General features: G+C 39.5%; 2 protein-coding genes across 10 annotated transcripts in view; one reads left to right on the top strand and one right to left on the bottom strand.

Annotated features, from left to right (window-relative positions):
* LOC120244624 (tetratricopeptide repeat protein 39B-like) overlaps positions 1-11,538 on the bottom strand; it is a 15,235-nt gene extending 3,697 nt beyond the window's left edge. For 3 of the 6 annotated variants that reach the window (XM_039251239.1, XM_039251243.1, XM_039251240.1), the window contains exon 1: positions 10,271-10,727. The gene's annotated coding sequence lies outside the window, so the exon portion shown is untranslated. Of the gene's footprint in view, positions 1-10,270 lie in introns of all 6 variants that reach the window. The other 3 variants (XM_039251241.1, XM_039251244.1, XR_005531591.1) reach the window with 2 other exon arrangements.
* SRSF7 (serine and arginine rich splicing factor 7) lies at positions 10,785-17,471 on the top strand. 4 transcript variants are annotated; one of them, XM_039251246.1, is made up of 8 exons: positions 10,785-10,874; positions 11,890-12,070; positions 12,363-12,539; positions 13,411-13,485; positions 13,569-13,670; positions 15,838-15,891; positions 16,451-16,486; positions 17,171-17,471. In XM_039251246.1, the coding sequence occupies exons 1-8, from the start codon at positions 10,847-10,849 to the stop codon at positions 17,223-17,225; spliced, it is 708 nt and encodes a 235-aa protein (XP_039107177.1). In that variant the 5' UTR covers positions 10,785-10,846; the 3' UTR covers positions 17,226-17,471. The 4 variants fall into 4 exon arrangements, with proteins under 4 accessions (XP_039107177.1, XP_039107176.1, XP_039107179.1 ...); XM_039251245.1 differs by having other exon boundaries at positions 13,569-13,679; XM_039251248.1 differs by lacking the exon at positions 16,451-16,486.
* Positions 17,472-22,948: the final 5,477 nt, after the last annotated feature.

Here is a 22,948-nt window from a genome sequence, read left to right as displayed (position 1 = left end):
CCCCCCCCCCCCCCCCCCCCCCCCCGCCAGAACCCTGTCAGATCTACTTTGCTGAATGCAGCACCTTTCTCTTACCTTCCAAACCACCCTGGACATTTTTTTTTTATGTTTATTTATTTTATTTTTGAGAGACGGAGTGTGAGCTGGGGAGGGGCAAAGAGAGAGGGAGGCATGGAATCTGAAGCAGGCTCCAGACTCTGAGCTGTCATTACAGAGCCTGACGCGGGGCTCGAACTCACAACCATGAGATGACCTGATCTGAAGTCAGATGCTTCGCCAACTGAGCCACCACCCCATCTGTTTGTCTACTCTTAAAAGGAGAGTAGATAAAATGTATAAAATATATAAATATATAAAATAAGGAATGGGCTCATGCTAATTCTGGAGTCTGAGATGTCCCAAGATCTATACATGGCAAGCTGAAGACCAGGAGCCAATGGTATAAATTCTAATCCAAAAGCTGGCAGGCTAAAAATCCAAGAAGGGCTAATATTTCAGTTAGAGTCATAGGGCAGGAAAAGACTGATGCCTTGGTCCCAGCAGTCACACAGGAGGGATTCCATCTTGCTCAGCCTTTCTGTTCTGTTCTATGAGGCTCACCCACATTAGGAGAGGCAATCTGCTTTACTCAGTCTACTGATTCAAATGTTAATCTCATCCAAACACCCTCACACACACACCCAGAATAACCTCTGGCCAAATTCTGGGCATCCTGTGGGCCAGTCATGTTGACACATAAAATTAACCACAACATACTGTCTGTAAATCAATCTAGTGGGGCGCCTGGCTGGCTTAGTTGGTAGATCATGCGACTCTTGATCTCGAGGTTGTAAACTTGAGAAAAATTTCTATATTGGGCATAGAAATTATTTAAAAATAAAATCTTAAAGAAAAATTTGAAAAGGATCAGTCTAGTGAGAATGGATTAGGGAACACTAATACTTAGGGAGAAAGATCAGTCAAGTAGGGGGCTTGAGTGGGAGAGGCTGAAGGTACAGAAAGGAACAATTCAATGAAAAGAAAGCAGAGAGGGATGCACAGAGCACAGGTTCAGGAAGGAGTAGCCTTGGATAAGAGAAAAACCTCTTGCACTAAATAGAAGGAACTTCCTTTCTGTCATTCAGTCAATACAGACTGAATTGAGCTCCTTCGATAATACTGAGCACTGTTCTTAGTGCTGGGGAGATAGGAGTGAACAAAACAAAGACCTAGCTCCCATGGAAAACTATAAACAAAGGAATAAATAACATGTCAGCAGTTGATTTATGCTATAAAGAAGAGTAAAACAGATTAAGACAGATTGTGGAATTTAGAGAGTGATGGTGTATGAGGTCCTTGGTATTTTATGCAGGGTGGTCAGGAAGGTCTCCCCAATAAGGCTACATTTGAGCAGAGCTGTAGACGATATGAAAGTCTCTTGCTCTCTTCTTCCAGTCTAAGATAAGTGAACATTCTTTGTGTTCCCATGATGTCTTGTGCTTAACTCTATCCTAGCACTTGCTATACATATGTATTTTTAAACATCTATTTTCTTTCTGCATCTTATATACCTATCTTCATCACCAAGTACAATGATTGGCACTCAATTATTAAACTAAATTAGCATTTAAAATTTTTTTTAATTTTTTTTTTTTTTTGAGAGACACAGAGTGCAAGTGGGGCAAAGGCAGAGAGAGAGGGAGACACAGAATCTAAAGCAGGTTCCAGGCTCTGAGCTGTCAGCACAGAGCCTGATGTAGGGCTTGAACTCAGGAACTGTGAAATCATGACTTAAGCCAAAGTCAGACACTTAACTGACTAAGTCACCCAGGCACCCCAAAATTAGCATTTGTTGAATGGCTATGACAGTTTTCAATTTATATACACTAAAATAAATTTAAGATGAAGTAATCATGTAACTGTTAAAACAATTAGACTCTGAAAAATAGTAACAGTGAATACTACAAAGAATTGATGTCCTGGGGCTCCTGGGTGACTCAGTCAGTTAAGCCTCTGACTTCAGCTCAGGTGATAATCTTGTGGTCCTGGGTTCGTGCCCTACGCTGGGCTCTGTGCTGACAGCTCAGAGCCTGGAGCCTGCTTCAGATTCTGTCTCTCTCTCTCTCTCTCTGGCCCTTCCTTGCTTGTGCTCTCTCTCTCTCAAAAATATAAATCAACATTAAAAAAAAAAAAAGAATTGATATCCTTAATATAGTAATAGTTTCTAAAACTCAACTAAGAAAATATACCCCAACAGAAAAATCAGCAAAGGACATAAATGCACTGCCAATTAGCATAATGTTAAATCTCATTGTATAAAATAAAATATAATTAAAAAATAATATATCCATCTCAAAAATGAAATTTGGCAGATTAAAAAATTCATCCAGTGTTAATGAAGGTGCAGAGAACCAAGTACCTTTGTGGACTTCTTGGTGGGTATATAAATGGCTACCACCATTTTGGAGAGCTATTTGGCAACATGTTTTAAAAGCTTTTACATTTTTTATTCTATTTCTTAAAATGTTTATTTATTTATTTGAGGGAAGAGGAGCAGAGAGAGGGAGAGAGAATCCCAAGCAGGGTCAGTGCTGTCAGTGCAGAGCCCAACATGGGACTCAAACCCATGAACTGTGAGATCATGAGCTGTACCAAAATCAAGTTGGACGCTTAACTCACTGAGCTACCTAGGCACCCCTTTCTATACTCTTTGACCCAACAATTTCACTAACTGAATTATTCTAAGGAAATGATCAGGAAAGTATGTAAATATCAAAAATACTTCGGCATTATTTATAATACAAAAAGTGAAAATAATCTAAATTTCTTACAACAGAAGATATTGATGAAATGGAACACTGTGCCGATACTATAATGTTGTAGAGTATTTAATGACTTGGAAAATTGTTTATGGTGTAATGCACTGTATTAGTTGGGGTTCTCCAGAGAAATATAACCAATACCAGATAAATAATATATAAAATAATGAATGGGTTCATGCCAATTCTGGAGTCTGAGATGTCCCAAGATCTGTACATGGCAAGCTGAAGACCAGGAGCCAATGGTATAAATTCTAATCCAAAAGCTGGCAGGCTAAAAATCCAAGAAGGGCTAATATTTCAGTTAGAGTCATAGGGCAGGAAGAGACTGATGCCTTAGCCCCAGCAGTCACACAGGAGGGATTCCATCTTGCTCAGCCTTTCTGTTCTGTTCTATGAGGCCCACCCACATTAGGGGAGGCAATCTGCTTTACTCAGTCTACTGATTCAAATGTTAATCTCATCCAAACACCCTCACAGACACACCCAGAATAACCTCTGGCCAAATTCTGGGCATCCTGTGGGCCAGTCATGCTGATACATAAAATTAACCATAACATGTACCTTCTGTAAAACTATATAATTTGTTTTTCAAAGAACTGATATAGTCATAGTTAAAAATGGAAACTATAAATTCCAGATTATTAATAATGGTGATATCAGAGTGCTGGGACTATGGATAACATTTATATTCTTTGCTTAACAACATTCAAGAAATATTGAGTACCTACTCTATGATAAAGACTATGCTAGGAACTAGGCATACAGTGGTTAATGAAGTAGATTTGGGTCCTGCCCTCACAAAATTCATAGCCTGGTATTTGTGCTTTTCCTTATTTTATATAATTTCCACAATCAACCTGTTACTTATAATCAGGGGGAGAAGCTTGTGATAGTTTTGCATGCTTTATCTCATGTAATTCTCACAACTGTATGAGATGGGTATTACTGTCATTTCTCTTTTATGTATGGGGAAACTGAGTCAAGTGAAGTTAAGTGGCCTGCCCCAAAGCATAGCTGGTGTGTGTAGGAACAGGATTCAAACCCAGATAGTGGGACGGCAGAGCTTACAGCCTTCATCAACAGTGCAGCATGAGCTAACTTCTGTTTTTTAAAAGATTGTTATTGTTTTTTTTCCATTCTGCTTTTCTATGTTTTCCATTTTCTACAACAAAAGTAGATTATTTTTATAATTTAAGAACATTTTTACGTCTTCAATTTAATATCACATGGATAATATTTTTGTTGTTTGGGGGTTTTTTGTTTTTTGTTTTTAAGTAGGCTCCATGCCCAGTGTGGGGCTTGAACTCCTGACTCCAAGATTGAATCACATGCTCTACTGACTAAGCCAGCCAGGCACACTTACCTGGATAATAATCTTATCCATATAGTCCAATAGAATAATTGACCTAAATACAGAAGAATATACAACCTGCTGGTCAAGATAACTCAAAAGTTTGAACTGGATTATGATTATTAGCTTTGAATCATTTTTCAGAGTATCCTTGAATTTATATTTTGAATGAATACAAATGAGACAATGAATGTCTAAACATTTATGTGATTTTTCTCGAACCAAGTAGTAAATTACAGAGACAGTATTCAATTTCAATTCTTTGAATCCCAGGTCATTGCTCTTTTCATTAACTCAGGCTGTATTCATCAAAGAGGTAGCTGGATGACCTTGGGCAAATCACTTAATTTTCCTGATTGTAGGATGTGATACAATTAAGTAAGGTTTTAAAGTATGAGTAGGACTTTCATAGGTAGGATTGTTTGTAGAAACAATCAAGGGATATCAATATTAAAAGATAAGAATAGCATAAGGAAAGGGCAGGATTTGTCCCAAAATGAGAGTTCCAAAATGAGCAGTTTGGTTTTTATTGGTAAACTGAAAAAAAGAGTTAATACATGTAAACATATAGTGTCTGGCACATATTAAATGCTTAATGAATACTGACATTTAGTAAGATAATTGGGGGCTAGAGCTCTCTTTTGATATGAGAGAAGAATAATACCCAGAAAGTTTGTAACAGATCTAAGATAATATGATTAGTTAATAATAGAGATGAGAACGTATGTTGTCGGACTTCCCAACTCAACACTTTTGCCATTTCACCATATTTATGCTGGAATATGGCTGTAAACACAGGCTGAGACAGTGACCATGGACCATGGGGAAATATACTGTACACCAATGATCTGAAAATTGCTGGAGACTGTTTTTCCAAAGAAAGAACAGTCACACAGGCCACCATATTTGGCACAATATCAAAATTATACACTAACTGGGGTGTCCAGTTGGCTCAGTTGGTAGAGCACATGACTCTTGATCGTAGGGTCCCTGAGTTTAAGCCCCACATTGAGCATGAAGCCAAGTTAAAATTAGAAATAAATAAATAAATAATTATTTGCTAATTATAAATGTTATATCTCAATTAGTGAAAAGTTAAAATATGTTTTGAAAGAATGAAATTTTATACATTCTAAAGTTTGCGTGTTATGTGTGTGTAGGCTATAAATGTGCTTTATTAAAGAAAGGAAACAACATATTGCCAAACTGACCGTCAAATATATTGTATTACTTCACATTCTGATTAGTGTGTGTGTCAATTTCACTGCACTGCTGACAAAAATAGCATGTTGTTTTAATTTGTATTAGTAGGACAGACATTTCTCTTCTTCTTTGTGTTTTATTTTTTTATCTGTTTCTGCTTTTTTTTTAATTTAGTTTTTATTTAGTGAAGTTTTTTTTTTTTTTTTTTTTTTTTTTTAAGTAAGCTCTATGCCCAAGGTCGGGCTTGAATTCCAGACCCTGAGATCAAGAGTCACATTATCTACTTACTGAGCCAGTCAAATGCCCTGTCATTCTTTGTTCTTAACTAGCGATTCCAGACTCTTGGATTTTGAGAACTAGGTAGATCTGAGAAACAGTGGGGGAGGGAGGGTACAAACATTTTTCTATCAAGAAAACATGAGGGGTGACCGTGTGGTTCATTTGGTTAAGCATCTGACTCTTGGCTTCAGCTGAGGCCATGATCTCATGGTTTGTGAGTTCGAGCCCTGCATCGGGCTCTACGCTGACAGTGCAGACAGAGCCTGCTTGGGATTCTTTCTCTCCTTCTTTCACTGCCCCTCCCCTGCTCACACACACTCTCTCTCCAAATAAATAAATAAACTAAAAGAAAGAAAGAAAGAAAGAAAGAAAGAAAGAAAGAAAGAAAGAAGGAAGGAAGGAAGGAAGGAAGGAAGGAAGGAAGGAAGGAAGGAAAGAAAGAAAGAAAGAAAGAAAGAAAGAAAGAAAGAAAGAAAGAAAGAAAGAAAGAGAAAGAAGGAAAGGAAACATGAGAGAGATGTCTGGCTGGCTCAGTCAGAGGAGCATGTGACTCTTGATCTTGAGACTTGAGTTCAAGCCCCATGTTGGGTGTAGAGATTACAATACGTACATAAACAAAGTTATAAAAAGAAGACATGAGATAAAAAAAAAATTACTCTTAGCATCCTTTCATTTAAAAAGATACGAAGAGGAACACTTAAAAGAATAAGAAAGATATAGTCACAGAATAAAAGATAACTTTTTCAAGAAAGGGTGGTTGGCAATAGTTCCAATTTTTCTGGAATTGGGAGATATTTTTATCAAAGTTCTGACAGTCCTCATGGGAAGATTTGGGAACCACTGTACTCACCATGCTACAATTCTTGGTCTTAGTCTCATTTGAAAAACGAAGTGGTTAGACTAATGATTTAATATAGCTCCTCCTGTTTCTCTCTGTGTTTCAAACCACTTCTTTCATACGCAGTCTAAACTTGTCTATTTGAGTTGCGGTGTATGTAACCATTTGTCATGGGCTTAGGAATAGTTTTTCTACTCGTTTTTTTAAAAAAAAAAAGGTGTACTCAATCTTATAGAATTAGCTTCAAAGACTAAACTTTGTTATAAAAAGCAACAATTTCCCTATTGCTCATGAATACCTATCTCCCCATTCCACAGCCAAACACCCTTGCCTAGAACCTTTAAGAAGGTTCCAGCATTTGATTTGCAGATTCCTGTAGATATATTTTTCATGAAGAAAATTCCTTTTTCTGAATTGTTGCTTCTTATATGCATCAGATTGCTTTTGTCTCTGTGGACAAGGTCAAAGGAGAAAAGTGACACTTTCACCTAGAAGGCAGTAAGTGAAGAGACAGAGACGTCTTGGGAGTGGCTACTTAAGGCTGGTCACCATATTTCAGGGTCTAGTCCCCAGCTTTGCAGAAACAAAACTTCAGTTGTCAATGTACCCAAGTCATATCATATTCTTAGCAACTGACAAAGGTGAGTCAAACCGCTGTTCCTTCCTCTCCTCCTCCTCCTCCCCCTTCTCCTCCAAACATTAATTGACCACTCAACATGTGCTAGACAGTGGGCAGTGTTACTTGCTTGATTTACCTGAGATGAGCTACTACTATCAAATCCTATTTTGCAGATGAGGAGGCTGAAGTGGGAGGAGATTAACAACTTGCTCAAGGCTAGGCACCTAGCTATTCACTAGTGGAGCCAGGATTCAAACCCAGCTCCCACACTCCATGAGCTTATGCTCTTAATCATCACACTATACCTACCATCTGTCTTAAGGAAAAGCTTCATGAACAAAAACCACTTTTATTGTTTAACAGTAGAGGATATTAATTTCCAGGGACCAGAAGATGAGCATCAAAATATTAAATAAGGGAAGTCAATGGACTTGAGAATCTTTAAGTACAACTGAGAGCTGGCTAATAACATAGGTTCTCTTCTGAGATAGTGCTGAATGAATCGCTAAATTCTGTCCATGCGAGTCTAGCTCTTCCTAGTTAAGACAACAAGCTGACCAGTAACTAATTTCACTAATACTCTTTCTTTCGAGAAGGAGCAGCATAATTGACAAAACTGTTTCGGGTTTGATGGTTTTACAGTTTCACACATTTTATGACAACCAGACTTTACTCAGAAAGCCTCATTGTTCCTATATTGTTTTATACTCCTAAACTACCCATTTAGGTATTATTTGTATCAGTGGAGCACTCCTGCATCACATGTTTGCTCTCCCCAGTTTCACTCTTTGAAGTTGGTCAAGGCAGTAGTATTCTTTAACTGTGGCTGTCCCTACCCCCATCTCCATATTTCAGTACTGAGTACAGTCCAGTACTTGGCTAATGAAAAGTACATTTCTTTATACAGTATGAAAGAATTATAAACATGCCTCTGAGAAGTTTTCCCTCCTAGAATTTCATAAGAGCATTCTCGATGGAACTGAAGATTACGAAATGTTGAAAAACAAAAAGAAAGTTGTACTTGAATACAGATCTTTGGATTGTCCCACAGTACATAAATTTACAGCACATCCATAAATACATATTAAAGGACTAGTGTTTATAAACAGACTATTTCTTTATATCAAAAATAGTACATGTGCAGAAGGTCTAAACCTGTTTTTGTTTTCAGGTTTCCACAGATAAGCTAAAGTAGTGGCAATGATTTAAAAGTGAAACTAAAATGAAGAAGAAAATATGATAAAGAGTTAACTTTTTCTTTAATGCTTCTCTGGAAAAACTGAATCTAGTAAAGGCAGATAAATTTTGAAAGCTGCTATAAAAGGATTAAGAATGAACTCACCCTCCCCTAAACTAATAACATAATCAGTTTTTAACAACAGTAATGTGTTAAGCGTTACTCAAAATTGCATATTAGGAAACCTTAGAATATTCATTGAATTAAGTAGCTTTCATATTCCAGTTAAATCTGGGAATGTGATCTTAATTTAACACACAATCCTATAGGCAGAAATTTATATGGCTGAAACTGATTTCAAAAGAAGTCAGTAGGAATAGAAGTACTCCATATAATATTTCCCTAATTTGGATTGATGTGGAGTGAAGAGAACTGGTTATGTGTTCTCAGAGAGAGTGTTCTGTAGAATAGTGCATGGAAATTCTATGAGGAACTATTGTTTTTTCATGGTACCTATGATAGCAAACCCAGCCTAGAATTGGCCCTTCTTTAATAGAGATAAATAACATGTAATGTAATTAGCTTATCAAAGCACCTGTCTCCTAGAGAGGCAGGCAAGCCAGTCTGGATTTACCCCTTTTCCTTTAATGTGCTCGAAAGCAGTTTAAGTTGGAAATTTGTGTCCATTTTTTATACCATTACTTCAAAATCTCTTTAGTACAGCATACTCCGTATTCAGAAACAAGAACTATTTACTGAGGCCTAATTGTATTAATAAGTGCTATTTTTCAATAAGTTACCTATGGTTTGTCCCATGGCAATTTTCACAAATTCATATTAGAAGAAAGTCAAATTAGTGAGCCTTTAGAGGACTGACACTCTAGTCTTTCACAGAGTATATAAAAAGATCTTTATCATTTAATCTTTTGAGAAGAACCCTGCCCTGTTAAGTAGATAACAAAAATCAAGAAGACTAAGGGAGAACCACTATAACATTTTATAGAACTTCTATTTTCTTGCTAGAATTTTCTTGCAATGGTTATATTCTTTCCATAATTTGAGAAGTTTGAAAAAATATGTATATGAGTTTGTAGCATTATCAAGAGAGGATCCATACTTTATTCACCAACTAAATCTCCTTTCTCTTGTATTCTGTACCACACACCCATATACATCATGTTAAGTTACAGATGAGAAACATAAAAAATACAAATACTAAGGATTTCATTTTTCATGTAAAACAGTTCCAACTCATATATTCCGAGTATTCATGATCTAATAATGTCTTTGTGTGTGTTTGTGTGGCTGGTGAAAAAGAAGTTGAATCTGTATTTGTAGACTTGGGGTTTGGCAGATACATTGTATAAAATCAAAACTGAAAAGTATAGCATAGAAAGTATAATTAGTAATATTGTAATAAACTAGTGTGACAGATGACGACTAATGGTGAGTTGGGAGTACTATAAAGAATTGTTGAAACATTATGTTGTACATGTGAAACAAATGTAACATTGTATGTTGCTTAATAAAAATAAAAAATCAAATCAGATCATCTTTCAAGTGATTCTGTCCAAAGAAAAGGTTTACATTTATTTTATGAGGAGAGTGGCTGAGCAGGAAGGCTATTACTTAAAGAGAATTTAACAAATTTTTAGTGCTCAGGATATGAGTATTAGTGGATGAGATGTGATACTATAATACAAAGCAGAAAGCACTAGAAAGAAAGCACGACTGTGTGCTTCAAATGCAAATCATTTCATAATTGCCACTAGCTAGAATGCTTTAAGGATTTAGTGTTTTTGCACAATTTCACTATAATAAGAAAATAAAACAAAGTACTCTATTCCTTTGTCCCCCAGACTCCAAGAACTCGGACCGTGTTGATGAAAATTGGTTCTGAAGGGGCTGGAGGGTCGGTGCTGTCCCTGGGGGCATCACTCCTTTTTGAGGCCCATGGTGCAGAGACCACTACTCAGAATGGCGGGGTTCATGGAGTTCTCACCCTGGCCAAACTCCCGATTACCTCTGATGAGCCCCAAAGATGACTGAGTAGCAGTTTAGACCAGGTCCCCAAGCAGAAAGGCGGCGACAGCTGCAACATCAGCGGTTAAATTGTACGGTCTTTCATAAGGCCGGTCTAAGCTACCTGTATTAAGACCGCTAGAGCTAGGGGTCCCTAGTATGGGGAAAGGGGGAGGGAGAAGGGAACGAAAATGAGGAGGCTACAGGAAAAAGGGGGAGGGGAGGGGGCGGGACACCGCGGGGAAGTCCGCGGGTTTACTGGCTAGGTCTGCGGTTCCCATGGAAACGTATCCCTCCGCCCTAGTCCCGTTTCTTAGCTCCATCAGTTCCCTCCGCGCCGCTTCTCCACTGTTTCCGCCCTGCTCCTTTGTGCCGCGCAGAACGTCGAAATGACGCATGCGTAGAGAGACCCAGCCGCCGCATATATAAGCGCGAACTCAGCTCTTCCTCGTAGTGCCGCTGGGACCGTTGGCGACTGGTCTGGTGTTTTGGCTTTTGTATTACTCACTCCCTGGGCACTGCGAGCTGAAAGAGCAGAGCTCGCGGGCCAGTCATCATGTCGCGTTACGGACGGTATGGAGGAGGTAAGAGGCCAGGGCCCGGTAAGGGACGTTGCTGTGACCATAGTGAGTATTGCCAGGCCGTGGGGTTGGCGCGGCGGTTGGGAGACGGTTATTCCGCGTGCGTAATGGCGGCTTCGGCGCACACCATACGAAGCCGGAGGCAGCGGGGGCGGGGTGTCGAAGGCATCCTGGGGATGGTGGGTGGAGGTCTGTGGTGGGTTCCGTATACCTGGGCGTTTTCGTCTTCCACCACAGCCCAAGGCAGGCGCACGATCACTGTTTTCCTGTCGCCCTTCTTCGAGCCGCCCGCCTGCCCCCCCACCCCCCCGCCCTCGGCTGCCATTTTGCGCACATTGACGAGCATGGTGGCGCATTTCCTTGGCGCTTTCCCGCCACTTTAGCCGACAGATCTGGTCGCTGCTGTAAAGCCAAAGGTGGTTTTCAGACTGGACAAAAGTGGCAGCGTCGATCTGCGCATTCTCATCAGACAATCGGTCGAATTGAGTGGGAACGGAGACCTAATCTTTTCGTCTGGCGGCTGCTTTCTTTTCTCTTTTAGTTCTTTCGAGCGCGGTTTATGGCTCTGGGGCGGGGAGCTGGAGGGAGCTGGAGTCCTGGGCGAGCCGGCGCCTGGGGCTGTTGCCGCGGAGGACGAGAGCCGGCGCAGCCCAGCTCTCCCGGTCCGGCCCCTGCCGGGGCCCGCCGCCGCCGCCGGCCCGCGCGCTCCCCGCGCGCCCGGGGCTGCCGGGACCCGGGGGCGGGGCGGGGGCGGAGCCCGCCCCACGCCGCGGAATATCCTACCACGTGTCTGCTTGTGTTTTGGAGGTCGTCTCCCCATTTGAATGTTAAGAACTTTGCCCACCCCCCCACCCAGCTTTTCGGAAATGTATGGGTCTTCCTGGTTTTAGGACTAAATCCTTGATAGAGCAATAAACGTGCTTTGTACAGTGTTAAGGATGGCCCGTTTGGGACAAAGAATTCACTCAAACTTAGAATTTTGCATAACCTGCGTTCTTGTATTTGCGTTTTTAAACAGAAACCAAGGTGTATGTTGGTAATCTGGGAACCGGTGCCGGCAAAGGAGAGTTAGAAAGGGCTTTCAGTTATTATGGTCCCTTAAGAACTGTGTGGATTGCAAGAAATCCTCCAGGATTTGCGTTTGTGGAATTTGAAGATCCCAGAGATGCAGAAGATGCAGTGCGAGGACTGGATGGGAAGTAAGTAAGATGTTGGTCATGGAACTCTACGTTTATCAGAGTATTCTTGTGGGCTGGGTAGTGAGGTAGGTGATAAGCTTGGATTCTGTAGTCTGGAGGAGACTTAATACTTAATCCTAATTCTATACAGCTAAGAAGGGGGAGCAAAGTTGGAGTTGGAAGGGTTTATAAAGGTAACTCATTGAAGCTTGTGAGGGTGAGGAGTGTGTGGAAAGTTCTAAATGTAGAAGTCCGGTGTTTTGGTTGTTTTTGTTTTTTTTAGCATTAGAAATTTGTTGGTTTTCTTTTATAGGGTGATTTGTGGTTCCAGAGTGAGAGTTGAATTATCAACAGGCATGCCTCGGAGGTCTCGGTTTGATAGACCACCAGCCCGCCGTCCCTTTGATCCCAATGATAGATGCTATGAGTGTGGCGAAAAGGGACATTATGCTTATGATTGTCATCGCTATAGCCGGCGGCGGCGAAGCAGGTATTGATTTTAATAAAGGAGTGGTTGGTATTCTAGTTAATCGAAGTAATTTTTTTATTAGCAAGGCAGAAACTAGTATTTTTCTATAAACTTGAATGTTAATTGTACAGGTGTATTTTACAGTTTTTGTTTAATTAAATAAATGTTAATATATTAATAATCAACCTGGTCAAAACCTTTCAGGTTTCTTCGTTTGAGTCAGTCGCCTTGATTCAGAATGTCACGAGCCTTATGATATCATGCTGAGGCGCCTTGCAAATCCGACAATTAAGATCCTCCTAGACCTTGAGGTGATCAGCATAAGAGGCCAGATCCCCTCGAGTCATCTACACCTAGCTTCACCTTATTCTTTAAAGGGCAGAAAATTTGAGACGGTGATCGCCGTAACAGTAAATTTGGCTTACAATTGGGGCCCCCTCCGGTTTAGAAAGAGGAACACCAGATTGACCACATTCCCAACTAGAAAAATCTTCTTGCGTCAATCAAGCCTCACCTGGCTCATTTGGCTGTCAGTTTGATCGTCGTTAGATTGAAGAAAACATCTAGATGCAGCGATCGGCTATAGATACTTCTAGATCGTCTAGATCTACTAGACCATGGGCCAAAGAGGGTCGACCTGCAAACTTGCAAGGTTTATTTTAAATACACATTACAGTGCTTTATATTATGTAATTCTAAGTTGTAATTCAGCTTTTAACAAATCTTTTTTTAGGTAGTTAAAAAAAAAAAAAAAAAAACTAATAGGCCCAGAGTTTATTTCCAATTGAGACACTAAATTTAAATAGTTTGAGATTTGATTTCAGCAGAGGCACACAAACTCCAAAAACGAGTTATCATCTAACATTCTTTCTTTTTCTAACTTGAAAAATAGGTCACGGTCTAGATCACATTCGAGATCCAGAGGTAGGCGATACTCTCGCTCACGCAGCAGGAGCAGGGGAAGGAGGTGAGAAATATTATCTAACTCAAGTTTTAACAAGCAATAAACTTTAATTGAACATAAGACTTAAGCTTTGATTTATTTCTTAGGTCGAGATCAGCATCCCCACGAAGATCAAGATCTGTGTCTCTTCGTAGATCAAGATCAGCTTCACTCAGACGATCTAGGTCTGGTTCTATAAAAGGATCGAGGTATTTCCAGTATGTAACACTTTCTTTCCCTTATTTGTATTTGGTTTGTCACGTCTTAATGACTGCACTTTAAGACAGTGTCTTAAAGATATAATTGAAGCGGATTTGCATCAGAAAATATTCTGAGTTCTAAAAGTTGAATTTGTACATGACTTACACCTAAATGGATAACTGTACCGATAAAAGCCCAACCAACGATTTTTAAAGGGTTGTTTGACAGTCCATGGTAGAGGAGGGTCCAAAGCACAAATCAGGTCCTTCAGTGAACACTCTTGGTAGACCTGTTAAATTTTTCTAAGGTTAGTTTGTGTATATGGGTAAATAATGGTACCTCTTGCTTGATCTCTGATAAGGAGGCCTGTTAGAATCAGGGGGAAACTTAGAAGCAAGTTGAAACATAAATTTCTCCTTTTTCCAGTGGAAGGGTGAATTTGAAACCATGGGAAGTTCTTTAGGGTAGTAGTTGTGTACATGTGGGTAAATGTGGCTTGTGTAACCAGATGTACGCTGAAATGTAAGAAATTAAAAATCGGCACCTAGGTGGCTCAGTTGGTTGAACATCTGACTTTGGCTCAGATCATCATCTCCCACTCTGAGTTCGAGCCCCATGTGGGACTCCGTGCTGACAGCTTGGAGTTGGAGCCTGCTTTGGATTCTGTGTCTCCCTCTGTCAGCCCCTCCCCTGCTCTCGCTTGCTGTCTCTCTCTCTCTCAAAAATAAACATTAAAAATTTTTTAAAAATCAGATTAGGAACCTTAAGTTTTTTTTACTCCTATTGTAGAAATCCTGTAAATTAGGTGATAGAAATGGGCAAGATTCAGGGTGCCTGGGTGACTCATTTGGTTAAGCATCTGACTTTGACTCTGGTCATCATCTTGCGGTTCATGAGTTCAAGCCCTGTGTCGGCCTCTCTGCTGACAGCTCAGAGCCTGGAGTCTGCTTCGGATTCTGTCTCGTCTCTCTCTCTCTGCCCCTTTTCTCTTTGCCCTCTCTGTCTCAAAAACAAGCATTTAAAAGTGAAAGACCTGGGTAAGACTCTAGCGTATAAGGAGCTGACAATACTATGGTTGAGTCTTAGTAAGGTATGCCATTGGCAGTTAGTGCTGTTCCATAATAGCCCAAGATCTTTAAAATGCAGGGATTCTAAAACTTGTGGTCCACTTGAGAAAGCTCTGGACTCTAGATGAATGCATTAATTTGATTGCAGGACCCTAATGTATGTCAGAGGCTGATGTGGTTTGTGTGACATATGGCCTTGAACCACGAAAGCTTGGTGATCTAAGAATAGTCTTCACCCATTTGTGACTTTTCATTGAGCATATTACCTGAAGAATTGAAATCTCAGTTTAGGGGTCTATATGATGGTTTGGTTTTAAGATACAATTAAACCAAACCAGACTAGTCTTTTTTTTTTTTTTTAGATATATTGAGGAAATATTTAATACAATTAGAAATGTAGGAGGGTAAGGAGACATAGAGGGTGATGAGATTTTTTTTTTTTAATGTTTTATTTATTTCTAGGAGAGAGAGAGAAGACAGCGTGAGCAGGGGAGGGTCAGAGAGAGAGGGAGTCAAGAGACTGAAACAGTCTCCAGGCTCTGAGCTGGCAGTCAGCACAGAGCCCGTCGCGGGGCTTGAACCCACGAACTGCGAGATCATGACCTAAGCAAAAGTCGGACACTTAACCGACTAAGCCACCGAGGCGCCCCCAAACCAGACTAGTCTTAAAACCAGTTTTTATTTCTGTTGGATACTATACACTGTTTAAGAATGTTGTACGGGAACTGTGACAATCAACCTAGCTCGTTGAATATGGTAGAAACAAATGATTGAAGTGGTACTTCCTTATTTTGATATGCGGGCTTGTTGAAAGTGTAATCATTTGTTCAGTTTTAGGCCGATATAAGACAAGAGTTGTATCTTATTTTTTTTTTAAATACTAAATTTAAACATTTTTTAGGCAATCTCTTCACCCTGCTGGGGCTCGAACTCCCAACCTTGAGATCAAGAGTTGCATACTCTACTGATTGAGCCAGCCAGACACCCTATGTCTTGCCTAATTTTAGCTTCTCTATTCTTAGTTTACCTAACAAAGCGTTCAGTAGTAGGTGTTTAAGGAGATCACTCCTCTGAACTAATTGATAATACCGTTTTTCTTTTTATTAAGATCCCGGTCGAGATCAAGATCTAGATCCAGGTCTCTTTCACGACCAAGAAGCAGGTAGGGTAAAAATCTGTTTAATGCTCTTTTAGTTATATGGCACCAATATCCAAAGAGTTCAAAGTGTTTTGAATTGTTGAAATTTTAAGTGTAAACTGAGTTTAAGTGTTAGTGGGAACACAGAACCAAACTTAAGAACTTAATAGTAAACCAAACTTTAGAACTTGCTTTATACATGGCCTATTCTGACTGACTTCCTACCTAGAAAAGGAAATGTCAAGCTACAGAGACAAAGAAGTTTGTGACTTAGGGGTTATGTTAAGAGGCCTTGTTAGAACTGATAGGTGCATGGAAAAAAGCATTCTGAGGTCATTGTGCTTAAAGTAGAGTGTAAAGATTAATCATGACACAATAAAGTAGTTCACTCATTTTATGAAGAACAGTTGTTGGAAGATTGGCTTTCGTTAGCAAAAACTGGTAGACTCTTTCTCAGTTGAACCGCAGCCTGACCTTTTAATATTAAGCTCAGAGCAACCTGGGGGTTCATTTCATGATACTGTGATTATAAGAAAGGTATTGGTTAGTACTTTTCTTAATAGAATTTCTCATGTTTTGACAGCCGATCAAAGTCCAGATCTCCATCTCCAAAAAGAAGGTAAGCTAAATAATTTGTTGCCAAATCTTAACTGTCAAGTATGGCCTCTGCAGAATTTGTTTGCTTACTGCTTGCTTTGCAGGCTTTGAGCTCTTTGGAGAATTGGTGCTATATATATATATATATATATATATATATATATATATATTTTTTTTTTTTTTTTTTTTTTAATGTTAGTAAGTTTCTTAAATGATTTTGTTTGCCATTTCAAGTTGAGATTAATGTGTGGTGGATATTTGTCATAAAACCTTAGGATGATTATTAAGATGTTTAGTTCTGTAAACCTTTAAGTGTAGAATTTCACATTAAACACATTTTCCTCCACATGGGACAATAGGTAAATGAAGTACCCACATGAAGGGAAAAAAAAATTGTAGGTTGAAATCTTACAACTAAAGCATTATCTAACTTAGTTGCTACTTAATGATCAAAAAAACTCCAGAATTCACGTACTAGTTTTCTTTAACTTTGTGATTTTTAGCAAGGAGTCTGTTAAACCTAATCTTAAGTAGGGACAAAGGGTTTGTATGTAAATCTTTTAAGTAATTTTTAGATCTCCGCTATCTAGTACTTTTGGCCACCTGTGAGTTTATTAAAATTGAGTTTTGTCCTGATAATGTACATGAGAAGAGTAAATTTCAGTAGATACTAATCAGTTCCAAACTTAATTGTTTTTCTTTTTAGTCGTTCCCCATCAGGAAGTCCGAGAAGAAGTGCAAGTCCTGAAAGAGTGGACTGAAGTTCTCAAGTTCACCTTTTAGGGAAAAATTATTTTGTTTACATTATTATAAGGGATGTGATGTCTGTAAAGTGTAACCTAGGAAGGGTTTTTCAACCATCTAATCAAAATGGATCTGGATTATTACTCTGTAAATTCACAGCAGTAAGATAATATAAATTTTTGTTGAATGTATTAACATCCTATGGTCTGAAAGAAAATGTGGGTTTTTATTTGGCACATTTAAATAAAATGTTTCTAACTAGATTTTTGATTTGTGTTCAATATTAATACTCAGTTTGTTAAGATTCAGAGGGTAAACCTTGACATTAACTAATTCATACTGACCTATATTCATTAATGGTGTTATTTGAGTCATGAACATCATTAGCTGTAGTATACATACACTTGGAAAATTCCGTTTTATCCTTAGAGTTGGGTAAGATAAGAATTCAAGTCTTCTTAATAGCTTAAGTGTATCTGAGAAGTCCCTAAATGAATCTGTTGGAGTTGGTGTTACTAGATATTAGCAAGCTCTAATGGACTCTGTCAACCTAGAGGGATCGCGGATTCCAAAGGCTTCTTAGGATAGTAACAATTTAATTGAGGTTTTCAGGCTATTAGATGGGATGGTGTCAAATTAGAACTCCTGATTTTAGTAAATTCTACCCAATGTTCTTTTGTTTCTTTGTTTTCAACATTAATTTTATAACACAACTTTTGCATGTTGGAGGAATTGTCTGAATTTGGGACAAAACATCTTCATGTAAACCAGCTTTGCAAAATTTTCCAGTCCAGATACTCTTATCTCTTGAAATGGATAGCCTTATTCTGAGCAGAGATTATTAGTTCCTATCCTAGGTTTTTCAGTTCCTGACTACCAACATCTTATTTTGCCAGGCTGGTGCAAAGTAATTACAAAGATGTCAATCTGAAATGTTAATGAGACTGAAGCAGTTTTGTAAATCTAACCTACGTTTAGCAACATCTCATGTAGTTGTTTTTGTAGCATCTGGTAGATCTTAGAATATAGCTGGTAGACTCTTTACTCAGACTTCAGTAGGGTAGTCAATAGTTAATTTTGAGTTTTCTGGTCAAGCTTTTACCAGGTGTTCTTTAGCATTGGTCCAAAAAAAAGGGGGAATACTGGTCTGCATCAAATTTATTTGGTCTGAATGATCACTAGTGTGTTGGAAGATTGGATGCTTTGTTTTCAGAATTTTGACAACTGGCTGAATTATAATGGTGTAAAGCTATGTGTATAAACGGCAGGCTTGTGTGTTGCACTTGGTCAGCTTTAATTGTTCTGTATTATACAAAGATAAGTTCACTTAATAAATCTGCAGAGAACAAACAATCCTGATACTCAATTTTTCGAAGTGGGAGTGCTGAGCCAAGAGTAGGAATCCTTAATCCCGTAGCTTTGGGATGGATTACCAGCAGCAACCTAGGGATTAGTACAGGAGACCAAAAAGGATATGGAGGAGGAGTAGGGGCAAAAATGGGTCTAAGCACAGGAAGGCCAGCCCTTGATGGGGAGGGAACACCAGATACCTAGATCAGGACCTTTCATGTGCTTGAGAGCAGCTACATCGGTGATTAGTATACATCTTAACATGATACATGTTGATGCAGTGTACTCTTTGTTTGCATTTTTAGATGTTGGGAATGCTAAATTGATGTGACTGATTTGATAAGTGCTAGTCTAGACCTAACTCCTAAAAAGCCTGGCAGTACTTGGTGGCTAATTGAACACATCAGACACTGAGTACTTTAGACATAGAATCTTTCAGTCTTCTCACCTACAGAGAGGTGTTGAGAGGTAGGTAATGCATACCCTTGATTTCACAGTGGTAGTTTTCCTCTGGATTTGGAATTAGGCTAAGCATAAAGTGAAAGTGTGGTCCTGCCACCTTGCCATACCCCCTTGAGGACAGTGAAAAATCGGAGGGAGCTTTGAAATGCCATCACTTTGACATTTGGTTAAATGAATGGTGGTTTAGGGTTGTGATTGTCATCTTTGTGTAACCTATCTTGACGTCTAAAGGAGCATGGTGATTTGCAAGATATGTTAAAAGGAAGTGTTAAGCTGTAAAACGGACAGGCTGGCAAAGAGTAATCGGTGAAGAATAATCGCAAAGAATCAGATCTGGCTCTTACTGAGCAACTGTTTGGAGACCTTTGGAAGGGGAGGGTACAACATATCAGATGTATATGTAATTGTATAGCTGGAAAGGCCGGAAGTAAAGGTCAAAGTAACAGGTACTAGGGGCATAGCTGGTCTTGGAGTGTGCATAGGGTGGTGAAAACTGGTGACAAGCCAAAGACCTGGAGTGAAGATGCCTAGGTTTCTGGTAAATGGTAGTATTCAAGCTGTCATATCCAGAACGATCTTGAAGGGAGGGTGGCAGGGAAGCACTAGCAGGCAGTTTGAAAGCCTGATGGTGGTTTTTTCCCCCATTAAAAAGGTTTCCCCATTAAAAAGATGAAGGACATTGATCCACACCACAGTATAGTGCTGTTAAACCCATCTCACAGAGGAGGAAATGGGTTCAGTGATATTTATGTTTACTTTTATCCTATTAGGAGGTAGGAAATGTTTGGATCTTAACCTATTGCTTCAAAGCCCTTGGTTTTCTAATCAATAAAGCACCTTATTTCTCTTTTAAAAAAAGCCATATGGGAAAATCAGAAAATACAACCCATGACTCGTTGTTGATTTGCTAATAACTTGGCTTTTTTCTTTTCAGACCTCGGGAGGCGAAGATGCTGGATAGAAGGATAACCGGAACATGAGGGATGCGGTAGCCAATTAATTGTTAACGCACTCTCAAGGCTGCTGCTTTTTTTTTTTTAATTATTTTTATTAAAAAAAATTTTTTTTAATGCTTATTTTTGAGAGTGTGAGCTCGTGAGGGGCAGAAACGGAGGGAGACACAGAATCTGAAGCAGGCTTCAAGTTCTGAGCTTTCAGCACAGAGCCCACCTGACATGGGGCTCAGACTCAGGAACCGCAAGATCATGACCTGAGCTGAAGTCAGACGCTTAACTGACTGAGCCCCCAGCTGATCCTCGAGGCTGCTGCTTGAACCTAGTGCTTTTTCCTTTTCCCGCAGGCCACCTGCCCAACTTTCCATTTTCTTTCATTTTTTTGATGGTAATATATTCAAGGTGTATATACTGAGAAGGCACCATAACCCTGACTCAGCTGTCCACTTATGTCCCCAAAGGCAACCAGTGTTACCAGTTAATATAGCCCAAGCAATAGGTATAGATATTTTCCCTTTTTTCCTTTTAACACAAAATAGATGTACCCTTTTCTCATTTAACATTTTGGCGTTCTTCCATATACATAAAAATGGCACTCACTTTTTTTATGTTGCATACTATTTAGTTCCTGGATGTTGCATAATTTACGCAGATAACTTTTGTGCCTTCTTCAATGTGCCAGGTACTATTAGCCTTGGAAAACAGGTGAACAAAGTCTTTATCTTCCTGGAGCTTTAAGTTCTGGAGAGACAAATGAACAAATAGGTGGGTAATACCTGATTCGCACAACAATGAAGCAGGGGGAGAGAAAGGGAGTGGTTGGTGTTGGGTAAAAGGTGTCTAAGGGAGGCCTCTGTTAGTAACATTTGCACACATGAGGAAGTAAGGCACATCAGCTTGGGGAGAAAGAGTGTTCTAGGAAGAGGGCACAGTAAGTACAGAGGCCCTGAAGTGGTTTGAGTTGGGTAAGGAGGCCGGTATGAAGTGAACAGAGTGGGGGAGATTGGGAAGAGACGGCATAGGAAGGGAGAGGGGTGTAGGATATAGATCATATAGGACTTCTTTTCTACTGAGAGTTTTTGAGCAAAGTAATAGGAATTGGTTAGTTCCCTCTCAATGGATACGGGGGTTGTTTCTGATAACAGTAATGGCTATAGTGAATACATATACATATAGTGAATACACGTACATTGGCACGTGTGACCCGGTATGTATGGGATAAACCCTAGAAGTTGAATTGCTGGGTCAAAGGGTCTGTGTGTGTGTGTATGTACACAACTTTATTTTTTAATTTTTAATGTTTATTTACTTTTGAGAGAAGGAGACACAGAATATGAAACAGGCTCCGGGCTCTGAGCTGTCAGCACAGAGCCCGATGCAGGACTTGAACCCGCAAACCATGAGATCATGACCTGAGCCGAAGTTGGATGCAAACCTACCGAGCCACCCAGGCACCCCTACATTTATAGTTTTGTTAAGATATTGATATTTGCTCTGGTGACAAGGTAAAGGAGTTTCTTGTTTCTCTGTACCATTGCCTGCATGGTACACACTGTGTAACCCCATGGTGGGATTTCAAGCTTGTTAATTTTACCAATCTTGTGTTGAAAAATGGTGTCTCAGCATAGTTTTTGGTTTTTCTTTTAACTGTGGTAAAATGCATGTTTTCCCCTATTCAGGAAAGTTTCCATGTATTCAAAAGCCTGGTTTAGGTTCCTTTGCTCTCCACACTGAACTTCTCAAGTGGGATTCCTCTTTACACTGTAATTGCCTGTTATTTCTCTACAGGTATGCCACCAAAAGGCTAATTGTGACAACAGGTATGGGGCCTTGTTCTGTTTTCCTCACTGCCTAGTATTTAACACTTAAATATTTGATGGAGGAAAGTTAATTGATGAATGAATGAATTCTAATCTATTAAACCAAGGATATAGAATTGGAACCTTCTCTCTTCTCTGAGACCTCTGTAATCACCATTTCAATTTAAAGCTCACATTTCTATTTTGCTACCTCTAAGACTGACTCCTTTCTAAATCTGTCTGCAGAGGATCTAGATCCATAGGCCGCTGTTTACAATGCCCAACTTGGCTCTGCAACTCGAGTCATGGTTTCTTTTCTCCTCATCTGGGTTAAACTTAAGGAATTCTCAGAAAGGACGTGGAAAGTTTCTGCACAGAAAGTTCTCTGCAGAGAAGGGTTGGAGACTTACCCACCACTCCAAGAGCTGGTGAGCCCAGGTAAGTCAGCCTATCCCATGTAAGAAAGGTCAAGTCATTAGACCAACAGCAACCATTTCATCTGACTATCCGCTGCCTAAGGTTATATCCTACTCAGCTCTGCAGGTTCCCTGGGTTGTCGTCCGTGACCAAAGCTTAAATAAAGGCAGCTGGATGTGATCCTCTACAAATGTACTGTTAAGTTTTTATTTTGGGATGTAGCGTATCTTCAAGAAATCTGGACCAGAAAATGAATTCTTTCAATGCCATGGATAAAAAAATCTGGCTGTAAAGCAAATATATGTGGCAGAGGTAAAGGTAGATGGGCTAGTTCATCTTGGGTCATTGTCACAAGGACCATCATCAGAGTTCCAGGACTTTTAAAATAAGAACGCACTGCTTTCTTTAAAGATTGTGACACGATGCTTTAATGTTTATATTCTTTCAGAGTGCTAGGCTATTTATTTAGACCAGGATTCAGAAAATTGTGGCCCATAGGCCAGATCTGGCCCACTGCTGCTTTCATACAGCTAATGAGCTAAGATGGTTTCTACATTTTTGTGTGGTTGAAAAAAACTAGAAGTATAATAACACTTAATGACGTGAAATTCAAATTGTAGCATCTGTAAAGAATTACTGGAATGTGGCCAGGCTTATTTGTTTACCTATTGTCTCTTGACTTTTTGTATTACAGTGGCAGAGCTGAAGAATTGTGACAGACTGGAAGTCCCAAAAGTTTAAAATATTTATTTACTCTTT

Source organism: Hyaena hyaena, unplaced genomic scaffold (assembly GCF_003009895.1).
Source record: "Hyaena hyaena isolate Hyena2069 unplaced genomic scaffold, ASM300989v1 scaffold_388, whole genome shotgun sequence".
NCBI classification, from domain to species: Eukaryota; Metazoa; Chordata; class Mammalia; order Carnivora; family Hyaenidae; genus Hyaena; species Hyaena hyaena.
The sequence above is the reverse complement of the archived record's forward strand: the minus strand, read 5'-3'. Positions and strand labels throughout refer to the sequence as shown.

Bases quoted from the DNA above. Each gene is read 5' to 3' on its own strand.
- SRSF7 (XM_039251245.1), top strand. From the start codon at position 10,847: ATGTCGCGTTACGGACGGTATGGAGGAG. The intron at 10,875-11,889 runs GTAAGAGGCCAG...GTTTTTAAACAG, and splicing joins TTACGGACGGTATGGAGGAG to AAACCAAGGTGTATGTTGGT. The intron at 13,680-15,837 runs GTATGTAACACT...CTTTTTATTAAG, and splicing joins AAAGGATCGAGGTATTTCCA to ATCCCGGTCGAGATCAAGAT.